This window comes from Lagopus muta, chromosome 21, assembly GCF_023343835.1.
Source record: "Lagopus muta isolate bLagMut1 chromosome 21, bLagMut1 primary, whole genome shotgun sequence".
NCBI lineage: Eukaryota > Metazoa > Chordata > Aves > Galliformes > Phasianidae > Lagopus > Lagopus muta.
The window spans coordinates 3,009,450-3,026,057 of NC_064453.1; the positions used below are offsets into that span (position 1 = coordinate 3,009,450).

General features: G+C 49.6%; 1 protein-coding gene across 5 annotated transcripts in view; it reads right to left on the reverse strand.

The window, feature by feature from the left end:
* Positions 1 to 16,608, reverse strand: part of RERE (arginine-glutamic acid dipeptide repeats) — a 168,315-nt gene that overhangs the window by 4,947 nt on the left and 146,760 nt on the right. For 4 of the 5 annotated variants that reach the window (XM_048967865.1, XM_048967866.1, XM_048967867.1 and 1 more), the window contains 8 exons: positions 10,206 to 10,368; positions 8,254 to 8,346; positions 7,290 to 7,489; positions 6,455 to 6,616; positions 5,527 to 5,640; positions 3,501 to 4,879; positions 2,580 to 2,802; positions 1,222 to 1,945 (listed from right to left, as the gene is read on the reverse strand). In XM_048967865.1, the coding sequence (XP_048823822.1) occupies positions 1,222 to 1,945; positions 2,580 to 2,802; positions 3,501 to 4,879; positions 5,527 to 5,640; positions 6,455 to 6,616; positions 7,290 to 7,489; positions 8,254 to 8,346; positions 10,206 to 10,368 (3,058 nt within the window). The remainder of the gene's footprint in view (positions 1 to 1,221; positions 1,946 to 2,579; positions 2,803 to 3,500; positions 4,880 to 5,526; positions 5,641 to 6,454; positions 6,617 to 7,289; positions 7,490 to 8,253; positions 8,347 to 10,205; positions 10,369 to 16,608) is intronic. The other variant, XM_048967868.1, reaches the window with a different exon arrangement.

Genomic DNA, 16,608 nt, shown 5'->3' on the forward strand with positions numbered 1-16,608 from the left:
ACTTTCCACTGCACTGCTCCAGAACAAAGAACAGGACAGTACCCAGACTTACCTGCACAGAGTGAATGTTGAATGTTGAACGACTTACCTGACAACAGCACCCCTGCACAGACAGCATCTATGACAAATTTCTTCTGCTACCAAGGGGCTACCAAAAACCTGCCTGAAACTGAGCCAGCCCATAATTTGTGCATCCTCAAGCAATGTTCACAGCTTCAGAAATGCTGACCCTCAGTGCTATCATCTCCTACCTGAAACACTCTCACCGCTTAATCTCACAAGAGACTGCTGATTTCTTGCTACACAAATTGGCTTCTGCAACAGCATTCAAATTCTTCCCCTACTCAAAAAGAAGGGAAGGAAGCCGTGTTTAATGCATATGCTCCAAGGCAAAGCATGCTATATTTGCTTGCACAAACAGTACATTTGTTCCCAGAAGCACCAGGAGCTGCACTGTCAGTACTTGGACTTCTCTCATTTTCCTTTCTTGGCTGCTCCTGCACCTGGTGCCCTGCTTGCAATGTTCTCTCTGGTCTACTACCAGAAAAATTCTGCTTAGCGCCAGACTCTCGACACCTCAGAGGAGCAACTGTGTAGCTTAGTTTAGAAATGAACAAGGCACCAATTCATTTTGACACTACTGAATACCTTGGGAAAAACTTTTCCATATGTAAGAATACACTGTAACTAGAAAGATGCCAACCCATCAATTCAGATATTTCTTAGGAGAGCTGTGACAGAACTTCAGCTCAACTAAAGCCATGTGGTTGGCATGACAAATGGCTGAAGAGATCAAGTTCTCCTTGCTGCTTTCTTAAAAGCCCTTAAATACATCCCACAGTGAGTGCAGAGTCTAAATGGTATCACTGGAACAGGCTGCCCAAGGAGGCTGTGGATCCCTGCAGGCATTCAAGGCCAGGCTGGATGTGGCTCTGGGCAGCCTGGGCTGCTGGTTGGTGACCTGCACACAGCAGGGGGTTGGAACTGGATGAGATTGTGCTCCTTTTCAGCCCACTCTATAATTCTATGATCACTGTACTGTTACTTAGCATTTACTTCATTTCTGCCCTGCACCCTTTCATTAAAAAATAACGGTTTGCATTTCAGATATCACAATCTTACACTGCCCAAAAGCCACAGTTACATACAGGAAAGGACTCCTAACTCCAGGCTTTCGGGCAGAGGTTCCAAGCAAACTGCTCGGCCAGCTCCCGGGCTCACCTTGATGGAGGGGATCCTGCTGATGTAGGTGTAAATGCGAATGTATGTGCGAATGTTGGTGATGGTGGGGCGTGACGTTGAACATCTGCAGCCGTGCCAACGGGTCGTTTGTCAGCGATGCCATCCGCTCCGCGTGTATCCTCTCAGCTGCCAGTCTGTCAGGGTAGCTCATTTCAGGCCGTAACTGCGGGCCTGCCAGCGCGAGTCTCTCTCTTTCGAGCGGGTTCAAACCCGGGTGGAAGGAAGCAAACGGGTGAGGTCCTGCCGTTGGGGGAATAGTCAGTGCACCGTGCCTGGCAAAATGCTCCATGGGGTTGGTGGCCGGGTGCAGCGCATCGAGCTCCGGGGGCTTCACCTCGAAGCCAGGTTTCATCCTCTCTCTCAGCTCCCTCTCCCGGATTTCTCGCTCCCGGATCTCCCTCTCCCTCAGCTCTCGTTCCCGGATGGTGGGATCCACGTTGTAGAGGCCGGGCATGTGGTAGGCCAGGAGCGGGTCGGTGGGGTTGAGGGGCACGAAGAAGGGATGGTTACGGTTTGTCGGAGACATGACGTGAGGACGGGCGTATTCGCTCAGTGTTCGTAGAGCAGGTGTGTCCGGGCCAATGTAAGGAGGGACGGCGGCGATGGTCGTCGGTGGGGGTTCAAACGAAGGCCTCATGTGTGCTGGCCCACTGAGCTGCGACTCTCCGAGGCGGCCTTCGTGGGAGGAGCTGGATACCTTCTGCTGCACAAATGGGGGAAGAGATGTTTAAGTTCAACTCGTTTGGCTCACCCACGCTGGCATCCGTTTCCCTCCTTGTGCTGCATAACGCACCAACAACCTCCCCGTGTTATGCACCCAAAGGTCATCGTTCCTTTCCAACAGGCCACCAAAACGAAAAACAAAGAATTAACTGTGCTGATTTTCTATAGTGAGACCGGAGTTTGGGAATTCCCATCACAAAAAATGAAGTTGTGGGTCTTTAATCAAGGTGCCTTCAGATTTAAAGCCTTCATATCCCTTTTTCAGCAACGATTTTGTGCCTGCACTGCAAAGGTGGTGGAAGTTACGCAAATAATTCATTGTATCTACACCTACAGAGTGTTTTTCATATCTGAGCTTCTACTGCAAGTAATGTAAACACCTGGCCCAGTTATCCCCAGCTGCACTGGCTTCCCACACACAATTATAGGCTGGGAATAGAAACCCTCCACTTCCTTTAGAGAAGAAAGTGACAGGCAGGCTGGGAATGCCCAGAGTGGGTTGGCGTTCACTTAACACACAGCTCCCATATTCACAGATACCTGGTTGCATGTGTATTTAGGCACACTATCCATGCCAACCCTCCTAAGCAGCTTTTAGCTACAAATAAACCTACCGCAGCTCTTTCTGCTTCTCTCTCACGCTCACGTTCTCTCTCTCTTTCCTTCTCTTTTTCTTTCTCTCTTTCCCTCTCTTCTCTGGCTTTCTGCTCTGCCTCCCTTTTGGCCTTTTCAATGGCCTCTTCTCTCTTCTTGGCCAGTTTGGATCCTGCCAGAGGCATGAAGTACAAATCTGCTCTTGAGCATGAATTGTAGCCACGGTCCAGGTGCTTATAAAACCTGAGGGAAACAAAACAGAAAGAGGTCAGCTCTGGGAAGGTAGAAGTCTGAAGTTTAAGAGCTGTATGTCAAGGAGGAAAAGTTATCAGTGCACACTTACAACAGCACCACCTGCTTCCCTGAAAAGGAATGAAAGGAATTAACTTTGCCAGGAGACAACACAGACAAGCAAAGTGCAATGCTCCTCTCACAAGTACAACCTCTAATACCCTGCCTGAAGCAGCAGCCTTACAGAGAAAAACAGCAAAGCCCTGATTAAAACAAGGGCTGACAAGATGCACGTGTGAAACACATTCACATCTCACTGAAGCTGATTTCTCACACGCATTCAGAAGCCTTCTTCCACAGCATAAGGAGGCAAAGTTTCAGTTGGCTTCAATAAAAACCCCGCCAACATAAGGACAATTATGAGAGAAAGGAGAACTCCACCATGCAACACTCTCACTTCAGCTCAGCAAGCCTTCCTGCAAGAACCAGGCATGGGAGGCAGGAAGATTCACTTATCTCCCTTAGCTATCCTTGGGAAGGGTGAAAGGGAACAGAGTCACTGCTTAATGCACGGTCTGTACATCAACAGAGGAAAGTCCTTAACAAAATCTTTTCTTGACAAAAAGAAAAGCAATTCCACTGCAACAAGCAAGTGAGATGCAAGCTTTTGGGTTCTGCTAAAGAAGCGCAGCTGCTGCCAACCTCCATACCTGGCGGACTGGCTGGCATGACTCGGTGTATCCACCACCGTTGGTTCTGGCGATGGACTCCGTGGTGGAGGCGGAGGGCTTTCTGGTTCCTCAGCCTCATCGGGAACCTCCTCTTTGATCTGGACAGGTGGCAGCGTGCAGGACGTCACCACCGGCACGCTCCCACTAGAAGCTGCTGACGTGGAGATGGAGGTCTGAAGCGGGATGCCGGGCACAGCAGGCGGCGTGGAAGTGGAAGGGCACGAAGGAGAGGTGATGGATGGTGGGGCTCCAGGGACAAAGGGATGCTGAGAAAAGGGGGGCTGCGAGGATACCTGGTGGAGTCCGGATGGGGGATGAGCGGCGGATGGAGGAAGGCTCTGACTCTGGGTCAGGACGGGAGGCTGGGCTTGCGAGGACTGCAGCGGCTGGCTCTGGGGCATCAGCTGCAGGGGAGGAGGGTGCGCGGATGGAGGGTGGTGAGTAGAGAGGGAGCTCAGGGGTTTTAGAGCTGGTGGCGGAGGCAGGTTGGAGTTCATCGAGAATGGAGAGGGGCCGGAGAGATGAGGAGGGTGCTTGTGGGATGGAGGGGTGGGAAGCTGCGGGATGGGGGTGGTGGGGGGAGGCTTGATGTGAGGCATGGCCATGGGGGCGGGGGGCAGCGGCTGCTCCCGCGGAGGCTGGGCCTGCTGCAGCGGGGCTGCGGCTGGCAGGGAGGGCTGAGACACCTGCAGTGCAGAGTGGGAGTGAGACGGCGCTTGTGTCTGAAGGGGAACCTGAGACTGAGGAGACTGCGTGGGGAGCGAGAACGGCTGGGGGGGTACGGGATGAGGCAGCAGGGGCTGCGCCTGCAGGCTGTGCGGGGCGGGCTGGGGCTGAGCGTGCAGCGGAGGCTGCGAGTGGGGCTGCGATGAGGCTGGGGCCGGCTGGCTCTGCGATGCATTCAGAGGCTGCAGGGGCGGGTGAGGCGATGGCAGTCTCTGCGGGTGCAATGCAGGGGCTTGCTGGATGTGGGAATGAGGAGGAGGCGGCGCGGGGGCCTGGGGCTGGCTGGGGGCCTGGGATGCTGGTGGTGAAACCTGCGGAGGAGCTGCGGAAGCACTCGAGGCTGCAGGCAGCGGTGCTGGCAGCTGAGCTGGGATGGGGGGCATGGCAGGAGGAGCCTGGCCGGAGCTGCTGGGTGCCTGCAGCACTTGGGGCTGCGCCTGCAGCACTTGCTGCTGAGCGGATGAATCTGAGTCGCTCTCATTGTCTTGAGGGCTGGGGATGCTGGGTGACGTGCTCCGGTTATCCTGGTCGATGTCCTTGGGGTCGCTGCTCCCTTCGTCGTTGACGCTGCGGCTGTCAGAGCTCTCACCTTCACCCTCACCTTCTGAGGGAGAGTTTGGCCTGCTGATCTCCTGCAGGAGAAGGGGAGACCAACCAGTGTGTGTGAGGAACTGCATGCAGCGTGCCATAGAGAATCACCATGCACGTGTGCTGGAACGCCAGTAACAACCTCTGAATCTCATGGGACAAAGCAGCACAGGTGGTGCCACTGCAGCACACCCAGTTCCAGGCCCCCAGAACCAGAGATGGACACATGGGGAGAACCGAATGAAGGGCCCTGAGGCCGAGTGCAGGGCTGGAGCAGATGCAAGGAGAGCTGGGGCTGCCCAGCCTGGAGAAGAGAAGGCTCAGCCCAGGTACCATTAGATTACGACAACTGCAGTGTTGTTCTAACTTGTCAAAGAAAAGGGAAAGCCAAATTTCAATTAAAAAAAACAAATAAACTGAGGTGTGTGTGTGGGGAAATAAACTGAGTATGTTCCTCCTATATTGCTTAAGTATAAAACAAACAAACAGACTCCTGAACTTACCCTACGTTGTTCCACTGCTCTCCAACAGATGGAACACATTATAACATGGGTTGCTTTCTAGCCACAGATTAAGTTAAAATTTGCTGTGGCCTAAATTGGTTTTGTGTTTTGGGTTTGTTAGGGGATTTGTGCTCCCTCCCACACTCAAACTGTTTCCAAAAATGAAAATATTTCTCTGTGGGACTCACTTGAGTTTTGGATTTTTTGGCACTGGACCTTTCGGGCTCCTCTGTGTCCGACGCTGCCTTCTCTCGCTGCCTTTTGGAGTTCTTCAGAGGAGAAGAAACCTCTTCTTTTATTTTCTGCCACAAATGAAGCAGAAGAGGACAGTTACCAGTGATGTAAACACAGAAGTAAACGAAATGCAAGTCAGTGCTATCATGTTGAACACGAATGAGAAGGGTTCCTATGGAGCAGGAGAACTTATCAGAAGTTGAGATCTCCAGAATTTAACACCAAGCCAAGTCAGCATTTGCTCAACTTCTTATTCTTTCCTATCTTACAGAAAGGGCATGGATGGAGCACTCCTGCTAAGAGCCTGAAATAATACATACTTCTTTTTAATTTGCTGCTTTTCAATTTACAGTGCTTAATGCAAGCTTCCTTGTTCATCTCCCTTTGTTTTGTCAGTGCTCTCTTGGAAAAGCACTCAGTGAAACAGACTGAAGCGTCAGCTAGCTCTGAACATCAAGCAAACTGCTTGCAAAACAGTAATGGAAGTAGTCTCAATTATTACACATTCATATTCCTTTATAAATAAAGATTAAGTACTGCTTAAGAAACCAAAACTGTCTACTTGTCTCGGATGTAGCATTTCTGATAGGTATTACTTCCGTGAGCCTAACGCTTGCATTTGCATCCGAAAATGAAGGATTAGTTTATCACAAGAGCAGTAAGGTTATGTGGGGATACTTTAATGGCTCTTATCACATCTGTATGCATGGGAATAAAGCATCACTGAGATGCATCATTAAATGTTTTGCACAGCTACACACGTAGGGATTGCTGTGTCACTGACAGATCCCCCGGCCCCCTCGAATCTGCACCTTCTCAAGCTGATGGAAGAGGCCTCAGGGGCCCAGTTCTGACACAAAAAGAAAGATGGGGAGATTTTACCTTGGTGGACTTCTTCACTGAATCTGCTTTGCTGTCATTGCTGGAGGTGCTGGCAGCACTGGGAGAGTTGCGGCCGCTGGAACGGATGTCTTCGTTAATGGGTGAGGCTCTACCATCAGGGCTGGCTGGCTGCTTTTTACGACCACTACGTAGTGTAGACATCTAGTTGTGTAACAGACATAAAAGTTTATCGAGTCAGCATTTGTTCAGCTGATTTTTTCCTGCCTTACAAAAAGGGCACGGACAGAGCGTTCCTACTAAGAGCCCCAAGAAGAAATAAACCAGAATACTTAGTTGGGTTTTTTTATTTATAATTCTTCCTTGAAAGTTCATCTCAGCTTAAAAGCGAGGCAAATACTTTCTGTGCCTACACCAAGACACTGAGTGTGGTGTACCTTGAGTACTGTCTGCTAGAAATGAGAACATGATGCTCCCTCAGCTGCTATTGTCCACGTGCTGAATTTACTCCATAAAACATGCATACATGTTTTTAAGTGTGCATATACACACAGGGGGTGAGGGGGTGGAGACCCACAGTTCCATTAAGAAAAATTATATATGTGTATGTATATATATATGTCTGTGGGCATGCAAAACAATCGAGTCCAACTGCTGAAACCACCTACAGTTTCACAGTGCTGCTGCTACGCCATAAGGAACCACAGCAGAGTAGGTTCCAGTAATTACTGCTGCTTCCCTCCCAGTGCAGTACCCTTTTGGATGAGGGGCAAACAGGTGGGACAGAGGAATTCAGTCTCATTTTAGACCACTTAAACAACACCTCCCTTTTACAGAACAAGCAGAAATGTGAAGGAACCAACAGTGTGAACCCTACCGAGCCACGACTCCTCCTTGTCCTCATGCTATGCTTTCCACTAAGTCCATCATCTTCCTCTTTGACAGGCTTAAACATAAAGGGTGGAGGGTCTACGGGCTTCTCAATGGGTGGCAGCTCTCCGTACTTCTTGAAGTGAATACGACAATCTGTGCACAGTAAGATGTTTTCTCGACCACCGTGGTGCCAGTCCTTGGAGGCTTGGGGCAGAAAAAGCAACAGCTTAGAAATATGCAATCTGCTAGATGGTCAGCATAAGTGTATTGCATTATTACAAAAACAAAGCAAAAAAAAACAACCCCAACCCACCAGGAAATCCACACAACTACGGAAGTATCTGCTTTTCTACTTGCAGCTAACTGTGCAATCTCCACAAACTTTGCCCTGTTCCAAGCTTCATCTGCCTTCCGGTGCACAGCTTCTTCAATGTTCTTCAATTTAAAAAACATTTGTTTACTTAAGCAACTTGAGCTCTGAAAATAACAAAGGAAGAAGTCTCATCTGCTCTACCTGGGAAGTGACAGGCAGCTATTATTCTCCAAAGCTGGGGTTTCTTAAAAGAGAAGTGAACCGTGCACTTCTCATTTCCTTCCCTTACCATGGGGCTCCCACCACGCCATGCATGCACCCAAATGCAAGGCAGCCTCCATGTTGGTGCCCTATGAAGAAGTTTTGCATGGGACAGTCGCTGCTCAGTGTTGACTTGTTGGGCACAAATGCATTACATCAAGAACTCTGTTTGGATTTGCAGATTTTACTGCATAGATGGTTACCTCCCAGGACTCTCCACTGTCTCAGCAATAGTAATTTGCAGCCATAAGGCATTATCAACTCTTCTCTGAGTGCTGCATGTTTTAGCTGATTCAACCCCACGTTTTCTGTACACACAAGCACATGCTTGGATGAACCTGTGTAGAAAAGGCAGCAGAGAGGCAGGGAAGCACAGCAAGGATCAGGCACGTACTGGTTGTGAAGCAGTGACGGCAGGCGTAGCCCTTCAGCTCCTGTTCACTGTCCTCACTGTCGAAGTCATCTTCACTGGCCGAGCTCAAGTCCACTGAATATTTAAAGAAAAAGACGAGAAGAGGGAAAGAATAAACAAAAATTCAGCAGGATTTTCTGTTTCTGCCTACCTGGCTGCAATAACCATCAGCAATGATGGCTCTTGCTTAAATTCTGTGACTTCCTACAACCACTCTGCCTTGGCTGTCCATCGTATCAGTTCTGCAAACTGAACAAGACATGACCTGCTGAATCTACAGATGAAAAAAAAAGCATTCCAGGAATGTACAAAGTGATCCAATTATCCAATTCATAGAACTTTTGGTTTGGTAGATGATATCTTTCCAATTAAGCTGTTGCTCACTACTGTGCTAGCAAGAGAGGCAGTGTTCCTACAGAACGATTTAGGAGAGAAAGGAGCTTTGTGTCCAGAACCTGGTCAAATTTAAAGCAGGATCCTATTAGCTTTCCAGTCCTTAATGCGAGGCTCCTTGAGTTGCAACCTGTAGCAACATTACATCTTAAGAACGTCCCATTTCAAAGAAGCAGAGAACATGGCCCCAGCCACTTTCCTTTGCTGCAAGCAGCATGTAACACATTATCTAACTATGATGCTGAGAGCTAAAAAGCACCGCTTAAACCACAGAAAATCTGCAGACACCACAAACTTTACCCTTCCTTGTCTTCTAGAACAACTCTCGACCAAATCCTTCCTTGTTGAGAGCACTGCACTTTTCTAACCACTCACTATGAATTGACAATGTAATGGATCTGTAAATTATCACCAGCAGCTCAACCCTGTCGAGGATATCACTCTGGCGTGTGGCATCTTTTCTTCACATCTTTAATTAGAAAAGAAGCCTCTGATGCAAGAACACTGAATTTCTAAAGGTTCTGGGAGGCTATTTTGTCATACATGCAGGTTACACAGTGTTACAGCTCTTGCCACTGGCTGCTGGCACCACCACCATTTATTTCTGCCTTAATTCTCACCAGTGTTTAAACCTCAGCTGCACAGCTAACATCAGGTTACAACTCTGTTTCTTTGAGTAAGCTGATTTTCACTCTCATCCTGCAGTCAGATCCCTACCAACCCTTTCAGCCACACGAACTCGGATGAGCTGTCTTGGACTGAGCTGTACAGCCAAGATCTGCACTTCTTGTGCACACAGGAACGGCCATAAATCCCATCAATCTCAGCACAGAGCAGCTAGCAGCCCTTGCTGTCTCATTCCTACTCTCTCCACAATCCTCCCTCCTTCCCTACTTAACATACTTTCTACTACCCCCACGTTAATAACACTGTGTAAAATCCTGCCTTCCACACAGTGCCTTTCCTTTAAAAGGCACACAAAACATGCTGTGTTCAGTCCATGGATGCCATCAGCCTCTGACAGAAACGTTCATAAATGCACAACCACATAACTAACCATAACCTCTTACAACACAGCACATCTCGCTGCTTTGGGCAATTATTCTTTCTTTCGACCCTTCTGCTTCAATCAAGGCCAAAGCACTTCTATGATAAATGAAGACACAGGAGCACTGCCTGCAGCACCACGTTGTGATAAAGCAGATGGAATGGTCACTGTATAGGGATGAAAGGACTTCTCTCCTTTTGCATTTTCTCATTCCCATTACTGTAATAAGCCTGGAGAAAGTGCCACACGAAACCAAGACAATTCAGCACCAGGGCAATGTTTCCATCCTAACACGATGCTTTTAACAACTACACACAGCACTGCTGATCAAAGATGCCTACCACATTCCAGCATAATGGTACAAGAACAGCAGAGGGCAGCTGCCTGAACTCCATTTCCTTGCCATATTCACTCAAAGGTACAGCACCACTATGTTACCGTCTCTCCATGCACCTAAACAAAGACAAATGCATTGCTTTCAGCTTCCACTTACAGAATTCGCTGGAGGGGGGCCTGGAGGGAGTGTTGACCGGAGTGGAAGCAGTTCGAGTTTTAATTCTCCGAAACACAGCCTGCCTTCGATGCCTACGGTGGGCTCGAGAACTTGCTGCTTCAGGGGTTTTCTTCCAATAGTAATAGAAGGTGATTAGTTCTCCCTGCAAATACAGAAGGAATATGTTAGAGGGGCAAGCAATTCTGACTTGTCAGCTTTTCTCCTCCCTCCTGCTCTATCTACGTGCACACGTGTTTTTACAGGAAGCTTCACGATGCGTTTCAGCCAGAGAAAAGAATCCTTTAGATAGAACAGAAAAACCTTCAGTGACTGTTGTTCACTGTTAGGGGGAAGGAGGGAGGCACAGAAGCAGCCAAGGGCCTTCTGCTGCCCTCCACCTCCCCTGGAACAGAGGGCTGAGGTCTCCAGCCTGGCACTGCAGAGCCCCCAGGAGCCCCTGCCCTGCAGCTGCACAGCGTGGGGCTTTAATCTCCCTTACTTTGAAAGCCCATCATTTCCTGGCAACTTGTCTGCCTCCAAGGGAGAAGGTGCTGCTCCTTTCAAGTCGCAAGAGGAAACGGAGGAACTCTGAGCAACCCCTTGGAAACTGGCATCAGCACCAACACACCTGGGCTGCCCACAGAGAGGGCTGAACTGCACTGTGTGCAACCAGACCCCATAACCCCAGCCTGCTCTCAGTGGGGCACATCACTCAATCTGAGGCTAATAAAGACACACCCTTAATCCAACCTCTCCCAAGGGCCTCAAACAAGCAATTACAGCCGCAACTAACATCTGCACCGCCGAAACACTTGTAAGACAAAAGGAGGATGTTGTTCTAGACATTAACCGCTGACATCTGAGACACTTGAAGGGTTTTATCCGCGCCTCATTCGAAAATAGAAACGCCAAGAAAAGAGCACAACCACGACTCTGGCTACTGACAGAGGCAGCTGAGATGTGTTTCTGGAGGAACACAGAGCCCTGCTGCTCTGGCAGTGCCATTCCACCTTCTGAGCAGCATGCTCCATGTCTGCCCAGTGCTGCTTGCTGGGCACCAAGGGCACCAGGAGGCACTGCAGAGAAGTGTGGGCAATGCTGTTCTGCACACAAAGCCTCTTACAAACGATGCCTATAAATTCATTGAGAGCAAACCTCAGGTGCCAGCACCAAGGAACAAGTCGGTAAATCGTCCGTCTGGATGTCGGTGAATTGACGTGTCCTCTGACATATGGCAATGGCAGGGTGGAATCCAATCTGTTTTCCTCCCATCATAAAAGAGGAAACGGGAACCTATTTGAGCTCTATTTACACACGGCGAACCCATCAGGTCCCAGGGGAAGTTTAACAACTCACGCTTGCACTGCATCATAAAAAAAGCTCGTTTAAGGAATGAAGAAATGGCGCGTACTTATGAAAAATACCATTTCTGTGATCACAGCACTTCTTTTTTCCCTGAGACCCTCTCAGAACTGCACTCACAACCGCGCAGATCAAGCTGAAAGCAAAGTTTCTTCAACAATGAACTGTGCCACCACTGCAATCCCTTTATCAGCGAGTGACTCAACTTCCCCACAGACAGCAGCAGCAGGCACAGGGGAAGCACAAACAGGAGATGCCTGTGCTGCACGCACACCGCGCCGCAAAAATTCCACGCCAGATCTTATTAGCTGCCTGGCCATCCAATGCTGTATTGTCTACCTGGGGGATTAAAGCAGCCTGGAAGGATTAGAAGCAGCGCGCTGGGGCTGCACGGGTGGCAGCAGCTCAGCACAAAGGGAACCGTCGGGAAAGCCTCGGTCCTATCGACGGGAGGAAAACAGCTCCCAGCTTGGCTGCAAGAGAAGTCAAATGAACTTTAATCAAACATGCAGAGCGTGCGCTGCCGAAGCCCGGCGCACATCAATTCAGGGAACAAAAGCTGTTGCAGAAATCAATAGCCTACTGAAACATTAACACAGGCAGGCATTGATCAAAAGGCCCGCTTACAAAAGGCAGCCTTGCAAATTAGCCCATGTTTTTGCTTGCAAGCAAACAGAGAAGCACAAACATGAATGGCCTGCAACAATCATTTTGTTGTGGTGCTCTCAGCTCACCTCACCATGAGGCCCTGCAGCCGCCCTGCAGCTCAGCTTGCACCCATCCCACAAGCTGCCAGCAGCTCACCCTCTTCCTATCTCCTGCCAAGGCCACGCCAATGCCTTCCTGCTTCAGGGACACACAAAAAAAGCCACACTTCATATCCTTCTCCCTGAGTTCCAGGCTTTGAGTTTAAAGGGAAAGGAATGCTGCGGACCCACTGGCCAGGAGGTTCCCAACAGCCTCCATCCTCCCCAGCACCACGCTGCCATCTATCAGCAATAAACCCCTCAGCCTTTCTCTTACAACTCCCACCAGCCTCAGCTCCTGCAGCTCAGCCCACTTGTCCCAGCCACATTGCACAACCCCAGGGCAGCCCTTATTGCTTCCTCCCCGCCTTGAACAAACTGCCAACAGTGCAGCATGCCCTGCTCTCTCATTTATCACTGCTTTGCAAACGCACAGCACACAGTACAAGCTGTGCCCCGTGTTTGTGTTTAGTCTTGCCTTGGGTACACAAAGGCTCAGCCCTGCCGCAGCACCGCTCCCCGTCGCACAAATGCACCAACTTACCTTCAAGTATCTGTTGTGCTTTAACAGAGTGAGCAAACATCCTAATTGCTCTTTAATTTCCCCAGAGCCTAGCTCTGTCAGGAGAAAAAATATCAGGGGGGCAGCGAGGCTGTAATTAAACAGCAAAGGTAAACAGCAACTCCCCCAAACAGCCCTACCACCAGCCGCAGAGGAGCAGAGGGGAACAGACTGTCCAGCTGTGGTCTGAATGAATTCACATCGGGGTGTCACTGAGCCACTTCAGCTAATGCTGCACCTCTCCCGGACTGAACAGCCCCAGCATCACCACCAGCATCACCACCAGCCCCAGTGCTGCCCACCCGGGCACATAGGCTGCACAACCATAGCGCTCAGCCTGGTCTGCGTGGCTCTGTCAGCTGTGACAAATAGGTTTGCATATGTTCTAATTAAGCAGTGAGTCTCTGCAGCCTGTTCAGGAGCACTGATTAATGCTTGCATCGGAACACTGCATAACCTAAAACATTACTAGAATGTTAAGAGAGGCTTTTAAAACCAAGCAATACCTTACTAATGCTCCAAAAACCAAATTAAAAATCACACAGTGCTTTCTAAGGAACACCATGCAGGCCTCAGCGTATTTTGAGGGGCTCAGTATTGATCCAGCAGTTCCTCCAACCACCCATTATCTCCTGAACTGCTGCTCTCCTGCTCCCAACTCTCCCTGCCCTCATCTTGTCTCCCTGTCCTGCAAACAGCAAGGTAAGCTCCCTGGTTTCATTTTGTACCTCCTGGCAAAACCATCTGGCTGAGTGAGAAGCAAAAGAGGTCGGTATGTGAGACACCCAGGCTAAGCCTCTGGGATTTCATGCCAAATTGTCAATGCACCCCCAATACAGGAGCACTCACAGAGCTCCCTGGGAACCCAGCTGAGGCTCCATCTGTAGTTTCTGGGTTTCATTTTGGTATGGAAAAACCTGCCATCCATCCAATAAAGCTTTGTGCTTTCTCAGTGCTTTTGCCAGCTGAGCAATTCTGCCCTGCTCAGCCCTCGCAGACACAGCAAGAGCTTCCACCTCCCCCAAATTACACCTTTACAGAAGCAAAGTGCAACCACAGTGACTCCCCTCAAGCCACAGAACAGCCCACTGGTGACAGCCAGGCTCTAAAATTCCTCCAGCCATCACCACCAGGTTTACTGGGCTGGGCTCATCCCCTCCAAGGGCTGTGTTCCCCAGCAGCTCCTCTTCTGCCCTCAATAGGAGCTGCTTTTCTCTTGGGTCAGTACCCCTGTTTCATTCCTATCACTTGGCTGTAGGGTTTTAGCAAACCACAGAGGAATCCAAATGTTATTGTGCACAGCCCCAAAGAATGTCTGTGTCAGGGCTCAGTGCCACACTTAACTGATGACTTCCACGCAGCCTATTTGCTAACTTTCTCCACTGTTTGCAATTAAGGTTGCAATATCCCAGCAGGAAATAAGATAACGAGCAAGTCTCAGAAGGGACTCTTTGCTAACTTTTCTGGGTGAGCAACTCTCGTTCCTTGTTTCTAGGGCTGGAAGCACCAGTTGGAGCAGCTCTGCACAACCAGCACAGAGCAAGGCACTGCTTTGTTCTGAGCCTCCGCCGCAGCTGGAAGCTGTTGACCCTCTCTCTCCAGCTGTATGTCATGCCAGAAGGAAAAGCAAGCTTTGTAATTACGGCTTCTTCCTCCAGAGACTCCTCTTTGTTAATCAGAGGCCCTGAGATCCCCAGGGGACTCGCAGGCTGCTGGCTGCATCCATGACTAATTATGAGATCCTCTCTAGATAGCATCACAGCAGTTCCCCAGCACTGCCACCAGGTACGCCAGGCAGGGCTCTCTCTGGAGCTGGATCAATTAAGAGGTTATCAAAACAGCCCACAAGTTAAGCACCTGCTCGCCTCACCCACATCTGTTAAGGACTTGTTTTCTACTCACTGCCCCTTCGCAGCTTCTCTTACCCGAATTTCTGGGAACTCTCACTCGCCCCATCCCAGCAATGCATGATCCAAGGCGAAGGTGTTGGCTGCGGCTCACGTGGGTGCACACATGAGAGAGCAGGCGTGCATCGGCAAGCCATAAAGCTGTTAAAGCGACCGCACTCCATCCCGTAAACAGCCTTCTATTTATCTGTCCTTCATTACATGCACAATCTTATTATCTCTGCACATCCTCAAAGCGACAGCCGTCAGGGTCACCCCATAAAATATACATCGGCAGCGTTACATTTAATGACTGGAGCGGGAAGAGAAATGAAGGGTGGGAGGGGTGGAGGACTGCGGCTGCTTTAAAGGGATCATCAGTTAGATCTGTGCATTTCCTGAGGTGATAATTGAATGACAGTGGCTGGAGGGGAATCCATTTTTGAGCTTAAGAAAAGACTGTTAAGGAAAAAATGTTTTTGTACTGCGGCACATAATGGCTGCCGGAAAATGAGAACGGTTCCCTCGACCACAGCAGCTCCTCTGCTTTATGGCTTTTATGGGGCTGAACGTCGCTCAGCTCGCTCAGCAGCTCACACCGACCCCAAACACCGGCAGACTTTGGTAATCCTAGCTCAGAGCAGACGACGTCGCGTCGTGGCTCGCGTGTCAACTTCAATTAATTTAAATGAAAGATCAATTTGCAAATGGGCACACGGGCACAAAGTGACATCTCGAGTGAAGGGACAGCAGCGCCCCACACTCTCTTGTATTAAAAAATTGTCATACTGTAATGTTCAGCAAGGAGATTAATGCCCCTGCGTCTCAGTGAGGTGTTCACGCTCTCGCTTGTGTCTTCATTACTGCATGATGGCAATTGGACAAACAGAACCTTATCAAAACATGTCCTCAGATATGATTTCATCGCACTTGTTCCATCGCTGACTGCCTCACAGGAAGCACTGCAGACCTGCTGTAATAAGGTACAGGGCTCCCAGCTGAGGGTCTGCAGCACAAGGAGTGTGGCAGCTCGTTGCCATCCCCCCACCTGAGCAGCACATGGATGGTCTGGAAAGCACCTCCCCTCCACTGGCATTCCCTCTTAGCTCCTCTGCAGGCAGATATGTGGGCCCAATAGCTCTGCAGGTCCCCATCTGTCCCAGCAATGATCCCAGCATGCAGCCCAGTCCCGGCCCCAGCGCTTCCCTGAGCAAGACAACAGAAGGAACCGAAGCAAAAAGATGGAAACTCTGTCAGTTCCATCAGATTTTCCCCTTTTAACAGGACAAGAAGAGATGAAAGGTAAATAAGGAATTAGTCATTTGTGTACTGAATGTCAAATACTGTAATTGCTTTCATTTCAATACAGCAATGAGAACCAAGGCCTGCTGCTGGGAGCCGCCAGCTCTGCCGCAGCCCCTGGTGTGCTGCACACTGCTGTGCTCCCATCTCTACGGAGCAGATGTTTCAGGTTTCCCAGACACATCTGTGATGAATCACACAAGGCTTGGCTTGTCAAACGTGAGCATTATCTGCACTGACATGCAGCTTCCGCCCTTTGCAGCTCACCGCCCATAGGGGAGCTGCCGAGTTTCGACATTTATTGAAGCCGTATTTAAACAGACAGTGCTTGGAAAATACCAAAAAATGACACAAGAGGCAACAAACTACATGAAATAACCCTCTTTGCTAATGAGGAAAGCGAAAATGAAATCTTGCAAACAGAGCAGAACCCGCTATCTCTTTTTTTACTGCAGCTGAAACCACTGCAACAAGTTGCTTTGTGATGAAAACTGCCCGAGCCCTGACTCCACGCTGGAGACAGCTCAACCTGACCTCTAACCAAA